Here is a 16136-nt window from a genome sequence, read left to right on the forward strand (position 1 = left end):
TTTCTCTCACAATTATCACAAAAAGAGGCAGACTTGCGAGATAATAACCCGCAATTGACAAAATAATAAAATAAATAAATACATAAATCTGAACTGGGAGAAAAAAGTATTATCTTTTTACTAACTTGATAGATTGAATGTACGAATTAAAAGTAGAAATTAACTCTGTTTAAAAAAAACAAAACAAAAGAACAAACAGCACACTAGAGAGGCTGCCATGAGGAGATGAACGCTGAGCGGCTAGACACGTAACAGATATTGTTCTTCATAGTTCTACAAACACTAAAGTTCTACGCACACCATCCTTTCAACTTTTCCTCTGATGTTTTTTTTTACAAGCTTAAATTAATCACTTCAAACTCTTCCACTCATTCTTCTCCTGGGACATCATGCATTATAGTAACAGCACAAATATTCAAAACTGTAACAGACTGTGAAGGGGAAAAAAATTCACTCAAGTATGCCATGTGTAACTCTCACTTCAAACTGAAATCATAGTCAGCCCAGGAATTGAATGCCACAGACACTTTCGTGCAATGATGCAAAAGCTCCTGAGGCGCAGCAGTGAGCCGAGGGTCTGGCAATGCAGTTTTCCCACCAACTCACAATGACTTCATCAGTTCAGTTCTACAGTACAGTCTGAGCAGGTTCAGGAAGGGGCCAGTTTAGGGCCGCACTGCATCCGCTGAGGGTCCAGGCTCTCGCTGTGAGCACCGAGCAGCATGTGCAAAGTCAAGCAGACAGCTGTGTCTTCAAGAGCGACTGCGGTCTTCGCTGCTGCCCACTAAAACCTTGCTGTAAAGTTTCTGCTGCTCCTCCTTGAAAACTTCTTTAACTTTCCCTCGTTTTAAACCACCATCCCTGTGAACATGCAAAACACAAAGGCTTTGAGCTTCATTTAATTTCAAAATGTCAGTGCACATCCTATTTAGTGACTTGTGTTTGGCACTCTTTCATATGGGAACTCACCATAACAAGTCAGCCAGTCCTCCCTTTCTAGCGATGGCCGCTTTGACCCTATTGGCAAACTGCACAGCGTCCTCCCCTTCCTGTAAAAATATGAATTTAAAACTCACCTACACATAGTGAATGATTGACCAACAAGCTCAAAAATAGTCTCAGAGTTCTGAAAAGATATACAAACCACTGTTCACAAGGCTGATTTATTTGATCAAAGCTACAATAAAAACAGTAAAATATTATTACAATCCAAAATAACCGTTTTGTTTTTTAGTATATTTTAAAATATTATTTATTCCTGTCATCAAAGCTGAATTTTCAGCATTATTACTCCAGTCTTCAGTGTCTAATGCTCTTTCTGAAATCTGCTGCTTAATATTTTTGTGGGGTTATTTTTTCATGTTTCTTCGAATGTTCAAAAGAACAGCTATTATTTGAAATAGAAATCTTTACGTTATAAATGTCTTTACTGTCACTTTTGATCAATCAATGCATCCTTGCTCAATAAAAGTATAAATTTCTTTTAAAAATTCTTACTGACCGCAAACTTTTGAACAGCAGTGTGTATGTAGTGATGCATGTCTCTTCCGAAGGTTCACCACTCACCATACGGTTCATTGGTGGAAGGTACCAGACGCTACACACAATGGCCCAACTGCTCATCATGTGCAGCAGGTAGTTCACCATCCCAAACTTGCTGCTGTTCCAGAACGCATCACCAAAACGAGGGTCATACTGCCAAAATAACAGCAAGAGGACTTTAAAACACTTTATAAACAACAAAGCCAGCACATAACAGAAAAAAGAGGCTGTTCTAACTTCTAACCTTTATAGCCACAGGGTAAACAGTGCTGCCGATCTCAAAGCTTCCCTTCTTGAACATCATGACTGAAGTGTTGTTAATACAAGTTCCTTTAGAAATGACAAAACAGTGTATTTATTCCACATATATTCATATACTTCAGTACGAAATGGTAATATAAGCAGGAGTTTTAACACTCACCTTCTGGAAATATGAGGATTGGCAGTTTGCTTGTGTCTGCAACATGGTCACTTAATCTAAAAAATAAAATCAGTTTGATTGGGACAAACAGCAATGTTCAAATCATAACTGCAAGTTAATCTTGGAGGAGTTGAATGCTGTATATGCGAGGGAAATGCAATGTTACCGTTTGGCCACTAGGTGTCGGTCCTTCACTTCAGACCTCTCAAACCAGATGTGAGGACAGGCCTTCACCATCGCCCTCTGAATGACCCCCATCAGACCACCATGGACCTGACCCACCTGATTCACACAGAGATACAGAGTTAATGCATTCAATATCAACACTGCACCTAAATCATCAACACAAACATCACACTACCATAGCGTAGCATCCGTCACTGGCCAGAATGATGACGTCGATAGGTGATGTATGATTGGCCACACAGATTCCTCCGTTTTTGGGTTTATTCTCACTTAAAGGAAAAAAAAAGTTAAGTGGATACCAAGAAATATGGAAAGTAAAACCAGGCATAGAGATCTTTAATTGTGTTTAAAGGGGTCATATGATGCGATTTCAATTTTTCCTTCTCTCTTTGGAGTGTTACAAGCTCTTGGTGCATAAAGAAGATCTGTAAAGTTGCAAAGACTAAAGCCTCAAATCCAAAGAGATATTCTTTATAAAAGTTAAGAGTCAACCACGCCCTCCTAAAACAGCTCGTTCTAACACGCCCCCACATATCTACATCACGATGTGGGAAGATTTGCATAACGCCGCCCAAATGTTCATGCAAAGAAAGGCGGCGTAACTTTTATTCTTGCTGTAGTATTGTTGCTGCCGCCATGTTGTAAAGACGCTGTGTGTATCGTTGTGAAAGCGAAACTACTTTGTTTGGCCTTCCAAAAGAGGACGATATTCGCTTCGTCATGCCTAGAGCTGATCCGTGCTGGCTGCTGAGGAAATACTTCAACTTTGCACTATGGATCGGCTTTCACCGTGGACGAAGCGGAGTCCAGCCCGGGGTCGTCACATGTGGTTGCCGCAAGCCGCTCACTCCAGCCGCCGTGTCTTGTTGTTTGTAATTTCTCCGATCACAAATGCAGACATGGTTTTATGTTTACACGGCACGATGCAACACGCAAAAAGACAGAATAAGTCATTATAATCCATAATTATATCCCCACTGGATGCAACAAATGCCTCGTTTGTAATGGGTTTTAATGTTTGTGTCTCGTCGATCCGGGACACGGCATCACAGTATGGTAGGGGCCTAACATTTCCGTCACACGCTTGAGGTATTCGGCCAATCACAATGCACTGGATAGCTGGCCAATCAGAGCACACCTCGCTTTTCAGACCGTGAGCTTTGTAAAAATCGACGCGTTTCAGAAAGGTGGGGCATAGAGGAGAGACAATAATGTACAGTATGTGGAAAATAATGTGTTTTTTTAACCTTATACTGCATAAACACATTTCATTACACCAAATAAATGTTCTTTTTAGCAACATCATATGACCCCTTTAATATTGGCATATGGTAGTGTTTGTGTGTCAGTACCTGTCATGGTAGGTGATGATGGCCGTGAGGGATCTTACACAGATCCGGTAACACATCAGATGAACCTTGTCACTGAGATAATTCTTCATTCTGCCCATTAGAGAAATCAGTGTTAATATACACAGTTACATTTATTTCTGTGATGTAAAGCTGAATTTTCAGCATAATTACGCAATAATATATATTATTTAATCACAATCATCATTACTCAATCTAAAATCATTATAATATGCTGATTTGCTGCTCAATTTTTTTCTTATTATTTTTCTTATTAGTCATATGTTGAAAACACCTTGCGTTGTAATATTTTTGGGGATACGTTTTTCTTTCAGAATTCTTTGATGAATAGAATGTTCACAAGTACAGCATTTATTTGAAATAGAAATCACTATTAAAGTCTTTCCTGTCACTTTCTGATCAATTTAATTTATCATTGCTGAAGAAAGGTATCCTATTTTAATCTTACTGACTGCAAGCGTTTGAATGGTAGTTTACATCAATGTTTACACTGCTTTCACTTAAAGCACAACTGAGCCAAACTTGTGCATCACAGGACAGACAGTCATAGATAGACAAAGTCAATCAATTACCAAGCATTTAAATCACAACATAACAGCTTCAGGTATTAAACCTTCAGAAGTCGACCAAGACATACCTTCCATTTGGAAACAGGCCAACGACTGACGTCAGAACTACGAGAAGACCGACACCGGTGAAAGCAAGCGTGACCCTGTTAAGAGCAACACAGCAAATTTTAATAATGACACTGCTTAGCATAATCACAGCACAAACATTATGTCTGCATTAGAGTACACATCCTGGGCTAGGGAAGACTGCGAACAGCCTCAGGTGACTTGAATATTTCTTCAGCATAGTTCTTCTGAATAAAAATATAAGGTGTCCATTTAACCTTGAGCACTTAGCATTTGGCACATGAAAGCCTTAAAGCTGCTGATGGTTTAAAATTGCTGAAAGTTTAAAACCGCTGACCGTTCGTTCATCGACTGATCAGTTTTTAAGGTTTGGAATCAGGCCACATAGAACTTCTTCTCTATTTTCTCTCTAGAAGCTATTTCTCAATGAAATACACTGCATTATTTTTAATCCAGAACACTAGGTGTTATACATTTGCTGAATTCGTAAAAAAATTCAGAGAAAAACTGGGCATTAGGGCTGTCAAAAAAAATTTCGAATTTCGAATATTCGTCGAATTTAAAATAAAAATCCACATTTTTTAGGTGTTTAGAAATTTATGTGTGTGTTAAGGAGGCAGCCTTATCAGTGGTGCAAGGGATGCGATGACGATGTAAGTGTCATTGCATTATAATGTTTTTGACACAGAAAGCATATTTTGCGCATTTTCTAGAGGGACATCTATCACCGTTGCACTCGCATCTCACACAAAGGAGCCACATGTTTAGAAAGCCATGTAAAGTTAATGCAAGTTTAACTTTGAAAAAAAAAAGTTAGAAATATATAGAGACTTTATGGCGGGGGGTTTTCCCCATCCCACTGCATCTCATGCTTTTAAATGAGAAATGTTAAACTATGCATACATACATGATGCTGTTTTGTTTATAGTTGTTTAAGCAACTTAATTATAATTGGTTTATAAACATTATTTTTAAAAATTATGCACTTTTTTCACAGATAGACATTTTATCTTATGTTTTGAATAAACGTGCATTAGTAATATTTTGCTCGATGCGCCCTCTTGTGGCCACAGAAGAGAAGCCAAAAGCTTTTCTTCACCCTAACTGGATGTGCGTGTGTAGTCGACTAGTCGACTAAACGGTACAGCTCCTAATAGTCGACACTGAAAACAATAGTCGATTACACGACAGAAAAAGAGAGACAAAAAACAAGTATCATTCAAATTACCATCATTTTATGTTACCATCAAATTACCATTGTTACATTTAAAACATTTTAAATAACAAGATAAAATAAAACATTTGAAAAATACTTCTTTTTTTTTTTTAAAGTGTATCTGGGCGGTAACTACATTTTTACCTCAGACCTCGCATGAGTTTTCTTCGTGTCAGTTGTGGTGAGCTCAAAAGTGACCACTCGAAAGACGAGCAAGGTGTGGGATTATTTTGAATTAGAAGGAAACTGAATAGTTTTGTGTAAACTGTGTAATGTCAAATTGGCTTATAATAACTCTACTGGAGCGATGCATAATCATATTCAATACAGGCATAAAGGCGTTAGCTTAGAGACTAGCCAAAGCCAGCTAATGTTAATCACGTCATTCACTACAGCTCGCGCCGTCTATTCCTTTAACGAAGACCCACTTCGGTGGTGGTGCGGGATGTCCAGGCGTCTTCCGAAATTCTGTTGCTTTTCGTTATCTCTGTATGCCTACGACTTCAGTTCCTGCAGAGTGCGTTTTTTCAAGTGCAGGAATTGTTAATCGCCTCAGGTCCTGTCTTTCTTTTTGTTCGTTTTGTTTTTAGATGATATAGCCTACATGATGAAGTATGTTTTTAAAAATCGTTTTAATGCTATTCCTTGATAAAATTTCCTATTGTTTTTGACTTGAGTTTTAAGATGTTGGCTAACGCTATATGAAGAATTCTGTCAGGCTATTGATTGATTTTCCATTGTCCTGCATTTCCCCAGCTGATTTTAATAAATAAGCATTGGGTTGACGTTGAGTGTGTGCTCTTTTTTTTTCTCTTTTTAACGAAAGCCTAAAATTAAATGACGAAAACGTGAGTCAAGCGTAGGCTACGGCATAATTGTGACCTATTTTTAGTGGAATTCATTGAGGGATTTGACAGTGTGATTCATAGATTAAGTATTTCAAATGTAAGCTATTATATACAAGCACAAAGTTTTTTATTTTCTTACCATCTTTTGGGGGTTTCTTGCTTTTAGACTAGTCGGATACAAAACTTCTGTTTAAACGACAGTCAAATTAGTCGTCGCGCACATCCCTAACTGAAATTATGCATTTTAAATTTGAATATAATTCGAATTTTTATAATATTTAAGTACAAAATTCGAATTTAGTTTTTCAGCCATTTTAACAGCCCTTCTGGGTATCATAGACTAAACGACTGAGAATCACCCACTTATGTGGGACCTAATGTGAGAATCACACACTAAAATGTTTGATTAAACCGGATGAAATCAAAGTCGTAAGCTTAAAAGAAAATTCATTAAAAGTTTATTTCACAGAACGTTGCGTGGTATATATATGGCTCTGACCTTCAGCAACTAACATCGACTCGTCCAGACTGCAAATCAAGGGAAAATTGTGTGCAAAAGTTGCGTAATGTAATCCAGTCTTAAAGCTGATCTTTCTGCTAGCATGTCTTTAAGAATGAACAGGAATATGAGAGCCAGTTCAACTCCTTTAAAGTGGTTACCAATTTAAAAACCACTACTATCACTAACAATATCCATCCACACAAAGCATTCATGCAGCACCCATAGACCTTCCTCTCACCTGAGTGGCAAGAGAAAGCCATATCGGATGAGCACTCCCACTCCCCAGAGTGCCGTGAGCCTGGTGCTGATGTGGTGGAAGTTGTAGTTGCTTCGAGTCAGCAGGTTCCAGGACTCCAGCTCCTCCGCCGTGAAGCGCTTGGTCACTTCATCATCGACGATGCTCTCCACACCTCGCCGGCAGAAATAGAAGATGTCAGACATGTCAAACTCAGGCTCTGCACCACCACGCCTCATTTCATGGATCTCCTGTTCGAGGGACACTGGCTCTTTAGCAATAATCCCTGAGGGGGGAAAAAAGCAGGGTTAATGATGATGTTGAAGATGTGATGTCTGTGGCAATGATCTTTTTAGTGTTTCACCATTGCTGTAGGGTTTGTAGAGGTGCTGATTCTTCTCCTTAGCCCCTTGCTCCATTCTTAAGGTCGCCCACTGAAAACAGAATGAGAATTAGACACAAATTAAGCAAATCACAAACTGCAATAGTTCAGCACAGTGGTGTCCACAGTAGTTTTGCGTTAAAAGCAGCAATAATATATTTCAAACTGTGATACTTGACCAATTTAAAGGTCCAAAGTTTTTTTTACTGAACCATTGCATCACGGTGATGGATGATGCATTTCATTAGGGAATTACATTACATGAGTCATAATTATATCTTAATAATTGAAACACTTAATTGTCCTTTTGTTACACCATGTTACAATTATTTTGAATCACCAAAGGCAGGCTGGACTGAGACCCCACGAGACCTCAAACAGCTGTCATGAGGATGGGGAAACAAACAACATTCAAGCGGTAAACAGCCTTTGGGGAGCCAATTCCACAGAATCACAGCCAGCCGCCCAAAACACCACTGGGGAGGAGAAGACAACGGCTGATCCGTGTGTCCTTGCTGGGTCCTGGAATTCAGCCAGAGTGCCTGAAAACCACAACCACTGACAGTTCAGCAGACTTTTGAACCAGTTCTTTTCAATGATTTGGTCAAAACAAAATGTCAATGTTAACATTGTATTAAATGCCAGATATAGTTTACTGTGTAACCAAAATCCCAATAATATCCAGAAAATTTTATGCATTAAATATTTTTGAATGTTTTCTGAACTGATTCTTTTAAATTAAGTACTACAAGACACTGCATTTTGATTAAATACTGAGCATAACTTTTTAATGATAGTTTTAAATAAGTTTTAAAGATTGTTAGTGACCACTGAAAAGAACAGAATCACCAAAAAGAAGAAGTTTACGTTTGTAAACGTAAAAGTATGACTTTAAATTTGCTCAAAATGAATTTAAGATGTTTTAAGACTTTAATTTAAAGACTCACAGTAACCCTGTAAATATTTTCCTTATTTTGCTTTGTTTATCTATACCTGCACATGTATGTACACGTGTACACAACATTTGGTGTTGCTGTTGCTGCATCTGAATTTTCCCTTAGGGATCATTAAAGTGGATGAGCCAAGCAAGGACAGCAGCTGAGCACCGAGTGTGGAAAGATGACCATGCGCTCCATCAAAGTAAACAGTGACTCTCGCGGGCGCTAATGATGCTCTGACTCAGGGAGAAGCAGAAGCGAAGGTCGGGATAGGGAAAGAGTGAACAGTCAAGCTGCTTGTCAGACTAAATCTCGCTCCCCTGTTCAGGGTCACAGGACAGCAGAGTACAGGGAAGTTAGTCACTGGAAAACAGCCATCTGGAGTTTCTTAGGGAGTCTGGAGAGGGTCGGACAGAGTGACTACATCAGTCCAGATGGATGAGAGGAGAGTGGCACCATAGGAAATCATCAGAATCTATTTTAGGTCACACACAGAGCTCTTACCGACATGCATTAAGTAAACAAATGATTGCAACAATTAGGAACATTTAGGCACCTCAGGATTTTCATTTTCATTTAGAAAAACAATGCGATTACAAAATTATTGCATCTCAATCACAAAGGATGCAAATCTTTAGCATTAAGTCATGCATTAGACCTAGTGATTTGTGTCACGCTACACAAAGTATGTGAAATCTGTGATACTTGCTGTCAGTTCCAAAAAGAGAACCCTCGAGGATCAAGAATAGGTCACTGTTTCGCCATTTCTGGGTGGAAACATGCAATATGACAATTTCTGAAACAGCACTGGCAAAAAACAGCATTGCCAAAATGTGCAATATTCCAATAATAATAATTAGAATTTAGAATTGTTTAAATTAATTCCTAAATGAACAGAAAATCATCTAAAAAAAAGCATCTCTGTATCGTTTTTTTTCACAGCTCGTGTTCAGGGATCGGTTACATTTTTTAAATGTTTATAAAAGTGTCCTGTGCTTATAACAAGCACTGTATTTTTTTTTGTTGCTGCATCTGAATTTTCCCTTAGGGATCATTAAAGTGGATGAGCCAAGCAAGGACAGCAGCTGAGCACCGAGTGTGGAAAGATGACCATGCGCTCCATCAAAGTAAACAGTGACTCTCGCGGGCGCTAATGATGCTCTGACTCAGGGAGAAGCAGAAGCGAAGGTCGGGATAGGGAAAGAGTGAACAGTCAAGCTGCTTGTCAGACTAAATCTCGCTCCCCTGTTCAGGGTCACAGGACAGCAGAGTACAGGGAAGTTAGTCACTGGAAAACAGCCATCTGGAGTTTCTTAGGGAGTCTGGAGAGGGTCGGACAGAGTGACTACATCAGTCCAGATGGATGAGAGGAGAGTGGCACCATAGGAAATCATCAGAATCTATTTTAGGTCATCACAAAGGATGCAAATCTTTAGCATTAAGTCATGCATTAGACCTAGTGATTTGTGTCACGCTACACAAAGTATGTGAAATCTGTGATACTTGCTGTCAGTTCTAAAAAGAGAACCCTCGAGGATCAAGAATAGGTCACTGTTTCGCCATTTCTGGGTGGAAACATGCAATATGACAATTTCTGAAACAGCACTGGCAAAAAACAGCATTGCCAAAATGTGCAATATTCCAATAATAATAATTAGAATTTAGAATTGTTTAAATTAATTCCTAAATGAACAGAAAATCATCTAAAAAAAGCATCTCTGTATCGTTTTTTTTCACAGCTCGTGTTCAGGGATCGGTTACATTTTTTAAATGTTTATAAAAGTGTCCTGTGCTTATAACAAGCACTGTATTTTTTTTAATGAAAAATAATGTAAAAATCAGTAATATTGTGAAAAGATTTTTACAATTTAAAACAACCATTTTTAAATTTATATATGTAATTTATTCCTATGATGACAAAGCTGAATTTTCAGCATCATTACTCCAGTCTTCAGTGTCACATGATCCCGCAAAAATCATTCTGATATGCTGATTTGCTGCTCAAGAAATATGTCTTATTATCAATGTTGAAAACAGTTGTGATGTTAAATATTTTTGTATAACCCATGAGACAATATTTCAGGATTCTTTTACTAATTGAGAGTTCAACAGAACATAACTTATCTGAAATATAACTCTTTCATAACATTATAAATGTATTTAGTGTGATTGATTAATTCAATGCATGTTTACTGAGTAAATGTATCCATTTCTTTTAAAATAAAAGAAATTGTACTGACCCCAAACTATTGAATAGTAGTGTACCTGACCCATCAATGTGGGGTAGACTAACATTTAGTGACCTTTTATGTTTATAGGCTTCCATTTTCACAAATTCGAGTAAAGAGAATTTTCACTTATGAAAAGAACTTTCATATCATGTGCTTAATAAAACAGACTAACATGCACTTGAGGACACACGTTTCTAAAACTGGCACTTGTGGCATTCACATTCTCACCCATAAATTCACACCTTTACAAACCACTCTGAAATGACCCAGACTGCCAGAGTCCTGCAACAATGCATGTTGTCCATAAAGTTTTGAAGATGAAAGAATATGTGACAGCACAGAATAAAGTGAGGCAAAGTCAAATGACAGCAAGACCCTCCAGACTAACTCAATCAGTCAATCGTGAATCTATGTTCTATTTTGGGCCTCTGGCATTCTCAATAAAGGGAAAGAGTGCTGACAGCAACTTAACCAAGTAGTTAAAATAAAATACAGAGCAAAAACCCCCTGAATGACCTTCCAACTTATATTACAAGACCACTGCACCACAGACAGACCATCAAACCTGCTGTAACTCTCCACAGCTCCTCAGATGTTCTTGAGTAATTTAATTACTGTAAAATGACAGGCATTCTCAACATCAACTCACCTCAAATAGCTTAATGAGGGACTTCATATACAGCCTGCGGATCCCAAAGGACACGCCGAAGATTGCAGGTACGATGATGAACACCAGAAGAAGAGTGAACCCCACCGTGAAGGAGATGCCCAAGAGCATACAGATCAGGCTGTCGAAGGGGAAGAGGTAGGACTCCATCTTTTCATCCTGAAATGCGAGGCAAATGTTGGATCACAATAATTAGGAACCACAGTTTCCACAAATGCCTTCATTTGATTGGAATGTTCTCTTTTATTCTGGAGGGCAAGGGCAGTGACTGTACCATCGAGCGTATTTTGCAGTATTAAACATGTATTTATACAGATTTCATCAGGCTCCGAAAATTCTTCAAAAAGAACACAAAGAATGGCCTTCTCAGCTGCCATAGTTGCAACTCTTGCGTCATCAGAACAGTGTGTTCAACGCACCACCGTTTCCGTTTAAAAAACGTTTTGCACCATTTTGTCAGAGCTGAACGCAGCCCTGATCTCCGCGCAGTTGTTCTTTGTACGCAGGTTGAGCTTCGAGAGCTGATAGCGGCGGGGAAAACTGATTCCAGAACAGCGGCGTCTGCATTATCAATTATGTTTTGTTATATATATATAATGCTTAGATTTTACAAACATTTAATACAAATTTTTTTTTTTTACTAAATCCTGAGGTTCACTTTTTTCTTTTTGTTACATGAACATCACACTAAAGCGGTCTTGTAAACCATACTTTCAACTTTTCAAATGCATTTTGTGTATTTTACTAATTTACTCTTGTCCCAGAACTCTAAAAAGCCATAATCCAATTCTTCAGTCCATTATAAATAAAAATAAATAATTACATGTTGAATTTATCTATCTATCTATCCATTTTTTATTATTTAATTTGATTTATTTTAATTATCACTATCCTTCAGACGTGGTGTAATTTCCTCTAAAACTAACGATTTAGCCCCAAATAAACATTAGTTTTCTTGTTACCAAAAGAGACAACAGTGTTAGTGAAGAGATGAAATGAGAATGTGTGAAGACAAGAAAGAATAAAACAAAAAGGTAAAAATGAAATAGTAAAAAAGTCTCTTGTGAGTCTGTTGTGCGTCATTTACAATCTATCTTTAATTTGTCAAACGGTGCAAAAGGTGTGAAAATGTTATTTAATTTGGTGTATTTAGGATGCATTAAAAGTCAGCTTTGAAATTAGCCTTAATTAAGTCAACCATTTTGGGCCAAAAATGTTACAAATAATTTTGCATAATTTGTAATGTGATGGAAATGTTCATGACACACAAAAATGACTGTGATACATGTGTGCACTGTTGGTAGACAAATCAAAACATCTAGAGAGAGTGTGAAAAGTGTGTTCAGGAGTTTCTTTTTTGAAAGTCATCCAATTCCTTATCATCTGAAATGTTTCTACAGTAAATTTGTCTTTACTAACTTTTAATGTCCCAGTTTGGCCTTCAGAAAATGGTTTATTTCATTCCTATCACAGAGAGCATTGTGATTTAAAAACAGACATTTTTAGAAATTCTTCACCAAAATAATACTGTTAAGTCCAAGGTTGAAATGTACGTGCCTCACATACTGCAAAACCACCTGTGGCCAGATGCTGGAGCTGGAACTCTACTGTGTGTCATGCAGGTAACAGAAACACGTGACTATTAACTAGTCGATTGCTCTTTATTTCTGTTATTTCTATCATTTTGTTACAGCAGGAAAAAATTTACATGGTAATGTCTGACCAAAAAGACTTGGTGAATGGGCAATGATAAAACATATGTAGAATAGATTCTTCCTCAGTATTACAAAATTAACACATTGAGGAAATATTCTCAGAAAATCTGCTCAAAAATTAATTACAAGGGTAGTATCTATGAGCAATTTTTTTAATGGAGTTCTTTAATTTTACTTGGGATAAATAGCCTGTGAGGAAAGGTCCATAAGTTTTTTTAATTCAGAGTTCGGATAACAAATCCTCCATTTAGATTGTGCTTTAGAGGGGCATCCTGGAGTTGAAGAAAGAGCATTTCTAATAAAAAAAGTTATTGCATTTTTTATCTAATACATAAACACCATTAAATGCAAGTGTAGGAAAATGGTTGTTTACACAGCCATAACATAAATGCGCTTTAAACTAAGCTTTTAAACTGACAGGGATACTTTTAGTCACCTTATTAAAATCTCTTAGTGAGATTGATGCACCTTCACAACACAAAATCAGAAAAAGAAAGAAGGTCCCCGTCAGAACTGAACAAATCAGAAACAAAAAATATATTTTGATTCACCCATTCAATGAAACAGAGTGATTTGTTACCAGACATAAATTTTCATTGTTCCAAAGAATACACGTGTGCGGGGAGAAATTATGTTTAAAAGCAATCTTCCAGGATTCTAGGGCATGTTTATGAAAATTTGACAGTTTACTAGATAACTTACTACACTTAAAGTTACAGGACAATAACATTTTAAGGCCACCACAACGTTTGAAGAATAGGTTAGGGATCCAAAACCAGGGTAACTCATTATTAGATAAACAATTCTTGATCCAGTTAATTTTGAAAGTCTGGTTAATGATATTAAAATCTAAAGCAAGTTCTCAAGTGTTGCCAACTAATTTTCAGGGGAAGTTGCTAAAGGAAGGTCCATTTGTTGCTAAAAGTTGCTAAATGACATTTTGTCATTGCACGATGACATTATTATGTAATTATGACGCAAATCTCAAGTAACAAATATTTTTTGTGTTAATGCTAAAGGGAGGTCAAATAGTTGCTAAATGACATTGTGATGTCATTGCACGATGACATTATTACATAATTATGACGCAAAATTACATAAAATCTCAGGAAACAAATATTTTATGTGTTAATTTAGATTTGTTCATAAAATAATATAACGTAATATAATATTAAAATATAAATAACTGTATATTTAAATACAACATTGAATTATTGAACACTTACATTTTTGAACAATTACAATTTAAATGTTTTTTATTAGCTAGTAAACTAGTAAAACTACACATTCTGAACAATTATAGTTTTAAGCAGTTTTTACCTGCATTTGAAATTACGCATTGCATTTTGTGTTTTCGGGTTACAATGGATAATGAATAATGGATTACGGATAATGTCCTGGAAAATAACTAGTACCTTTTCCATTTTTCTAGATATTTTTCTTACAGTGTATACTAACTGATCAACAATCGCAGGTACAAGCTACTATCATAAATGAACAATTAGACAAATATTCAATTATTATTATTAAATTAAACAATTGCAAATAGCAACTATGTGTGTACTGCAAGGCATCTTTGGTTTCCTCATTTTGTTTGATTTAGATGGAAAATATGTGCCTTTTTATCGTTTTAGTCACTTATCAAATTTGTTAAAGTTGCCAGATACATTTGAAAAATAGCTAAATTTGTGCTTTTGGAAGAAAAAGTTGCTAGGGTAGTGTGAAAAGTTGCTAAATTTAGTAACAAAATTGCTAAGTTGGCAACACTGGTAGTTCTTATCTTAAATAAGGTAGATATGTGGCTCAATAATACAATTGCTTTATTATCGACAGATTAGTCTTGGTGTTTTAAGAATGCAAGATCAAATCAGAAACTGTTTGATTGCACAACTCTTTAATGAAATCTACACTCTACAAAAAGTTGTTTTGGCATGCGTAGAATAACTCAGGTAAGACAAACTTGAAATCACACAAATAAGATACAAGAAAATCAATCCAATCTCTCTCTCTCCACACATTCACTCACACAAAGTACGTCTCAAGTAGTGTATTAAGATCAAAGATGCTTGATGGGCTGTTAACTAAACTTACAACATTTAAACGCATTACAGAACCACACAAGAGTAGGCTACTCGGCTGTGTTGACTCAATAGTATCAGCACTAGCATTCATGCAAGACAGTGTGCAAACCAGGGCAATGTAATGTTTTCTTTATGGCAAATCTTTCTCTTCATTTCAAAAATATGTCCACGCATACAGTAGTGCATATGTACAATAATAGCAAATGATTGATAGCAAAGTTTCCAGCATTTCCCAGTACATTGATATATAAAATAAAATCTTTGTGAGTAATAAGCTATCATAGAGTCTTTTAAAGGGAAAGTATACACACTTATCTTTCTATATTTTACAAATATTAATAAATAGCTTAAATATGAAACTGGCAATGTTATTGCAGTTCATCTGATGCTCCCTACTGTAACAAAGTAGGTGTGAGATACCAGTAAATGAAAGTAGTGAATTTTTTAATACTCGAGTAGTTTGATCAGTTGCTCTCGGGGCATTTTTTTTTTTGCATCAGACCCTTCGCAGGCTTTATATTGGGTAAAAAAAAAAACATTACACAAATATATTTCAGAGATCACAGTATTGGTATTAGAGCCATCCTCTCGTTCCCACTGTTGGCTTCTGGGCTTCATGAAAGCTGTTATGGAGGGTAATAGCGCAGTTCTTTCTTGTGTGCTTTTAAGGTCAGAGGTCATGTTCCAGAAGTTCCTCTTGTGAGGCTGCTCCCACTTCCTCCTGATCTTTCCTCACCTCCATCCTCCTCTATCTATGCCGGAGCACAGGACATCCAGTTTACGACATGGTTTGTCCACCTTTCCTTCTAGCGAGACATCATTCGCACAAATTCTGATAGAAGAAAGACCAGAAATTGTTTTATTTAAACAGTCAGTTATTTAAATGAGCCTGTAGGCGCCAGAGCTCTCATGGGCCATTATTAGTGGCGACTGTCTGTCTGTCTCAAAGTATAAGACCTCTTTTGGTCAGTCTGCTTTCGCTGCAAAGGGGCCAAAACTCTGGAATGCTTTACATACTTAATTTAAAATTAGATACTGATGGCAATGTTTTTAACAGCGGTGGCCACTGGGTTATTGTCTGATCATGTCGCCTTTGCTCTATTGCTTATGCATATAAATAATTCTGAATAATGTTTTTTTTTCTTTTGTAATTTCATGGTATATTTA

At 36.9% G+C, this 16136-nt stretch overlaps 2 protein-coding genes across 5 annotated transcripts in view; both read right to left on the bottom strand.

The window, feature by feature from the left end:
• Positions 1-94: 94 nt before the first annotated feature.
• LOC107583403 (glycerol-3-phosphate acyltransferase 4-like) lies at positions 95-11323 on the bottom strand. 2 transcript variants are annotated; one of them, XM_016269603.1, is made up of 12 exons: positions 11156-11323; positions 7320-7389; positions 6959-7241; positions 4157-4231; positions 3502-3591; positions 2325-2418; positions 2130-2245; positions 1964-2019; positions 1787-1872; positions 1567-1695; positions 970-1049; positions 95-861 (listed from the first exon to the last, which is right to left on the bottom strand). In XM_016269603.1, the coding sequence occupies exons 1-12, from the start codon at positions 11321-11323 to the stop codon at positions 753-755; spliced, it is 1356 nt and encodes a 451-aa protein (XP_016125089.1). In that variant the 3' UTR covers positions 95-752. The 2 variants fall into 2 exon arrangements, with proteins under 2 accessions (XP_016125089.1, XP_016125090.1); XM_016269604.1 differs by lacking the exon at positions 11156-11323 and adding an exon at positions 7710-7714.
• Positions 11324-14684: 3361 nt separating this feature from the next.
• The window catches only part of LOC107583405 (calcium-binding protein 1-like), a 35966-nt gene continuing 34514 nt past the window's right edge, over positions 14685-16136 (bottom strand). For all 3 annotated transcript variants that reach the window (XM_016269606.1, XM_016269608.1, XM_016269609.1), the window contains one exon: positions 14685-15801. In XM_016269606.1, coding sequence (XP_016125092.1) covers positions 15776-15801 — 26 coding nt within the window. In that variant the 3' untranslated portion in view covers positions 14685-15775. The remainder of the gene's footprint in view (positions 15802-16136) is intronic.

The sequence above is a fragment of the Sinocyclocheilus grahami genome, unplaced genomic scaffold (genome assembly GCF_001515645.1).
Source record: "Sinocyclocheilus grahami isolate Dianchi unplaced genomic scaffold, SAMN03320097.WGS_v1.1 scaffold53.1, whole genome shotgun sequence".
Taxonomy (NCBI): Eukaryota; Metazoa; Chordata; class Actinopteri; order Cypriniformes; family Cyprinidae; genus Sinocyclocheilus; species Sinocyclocheilus grahami.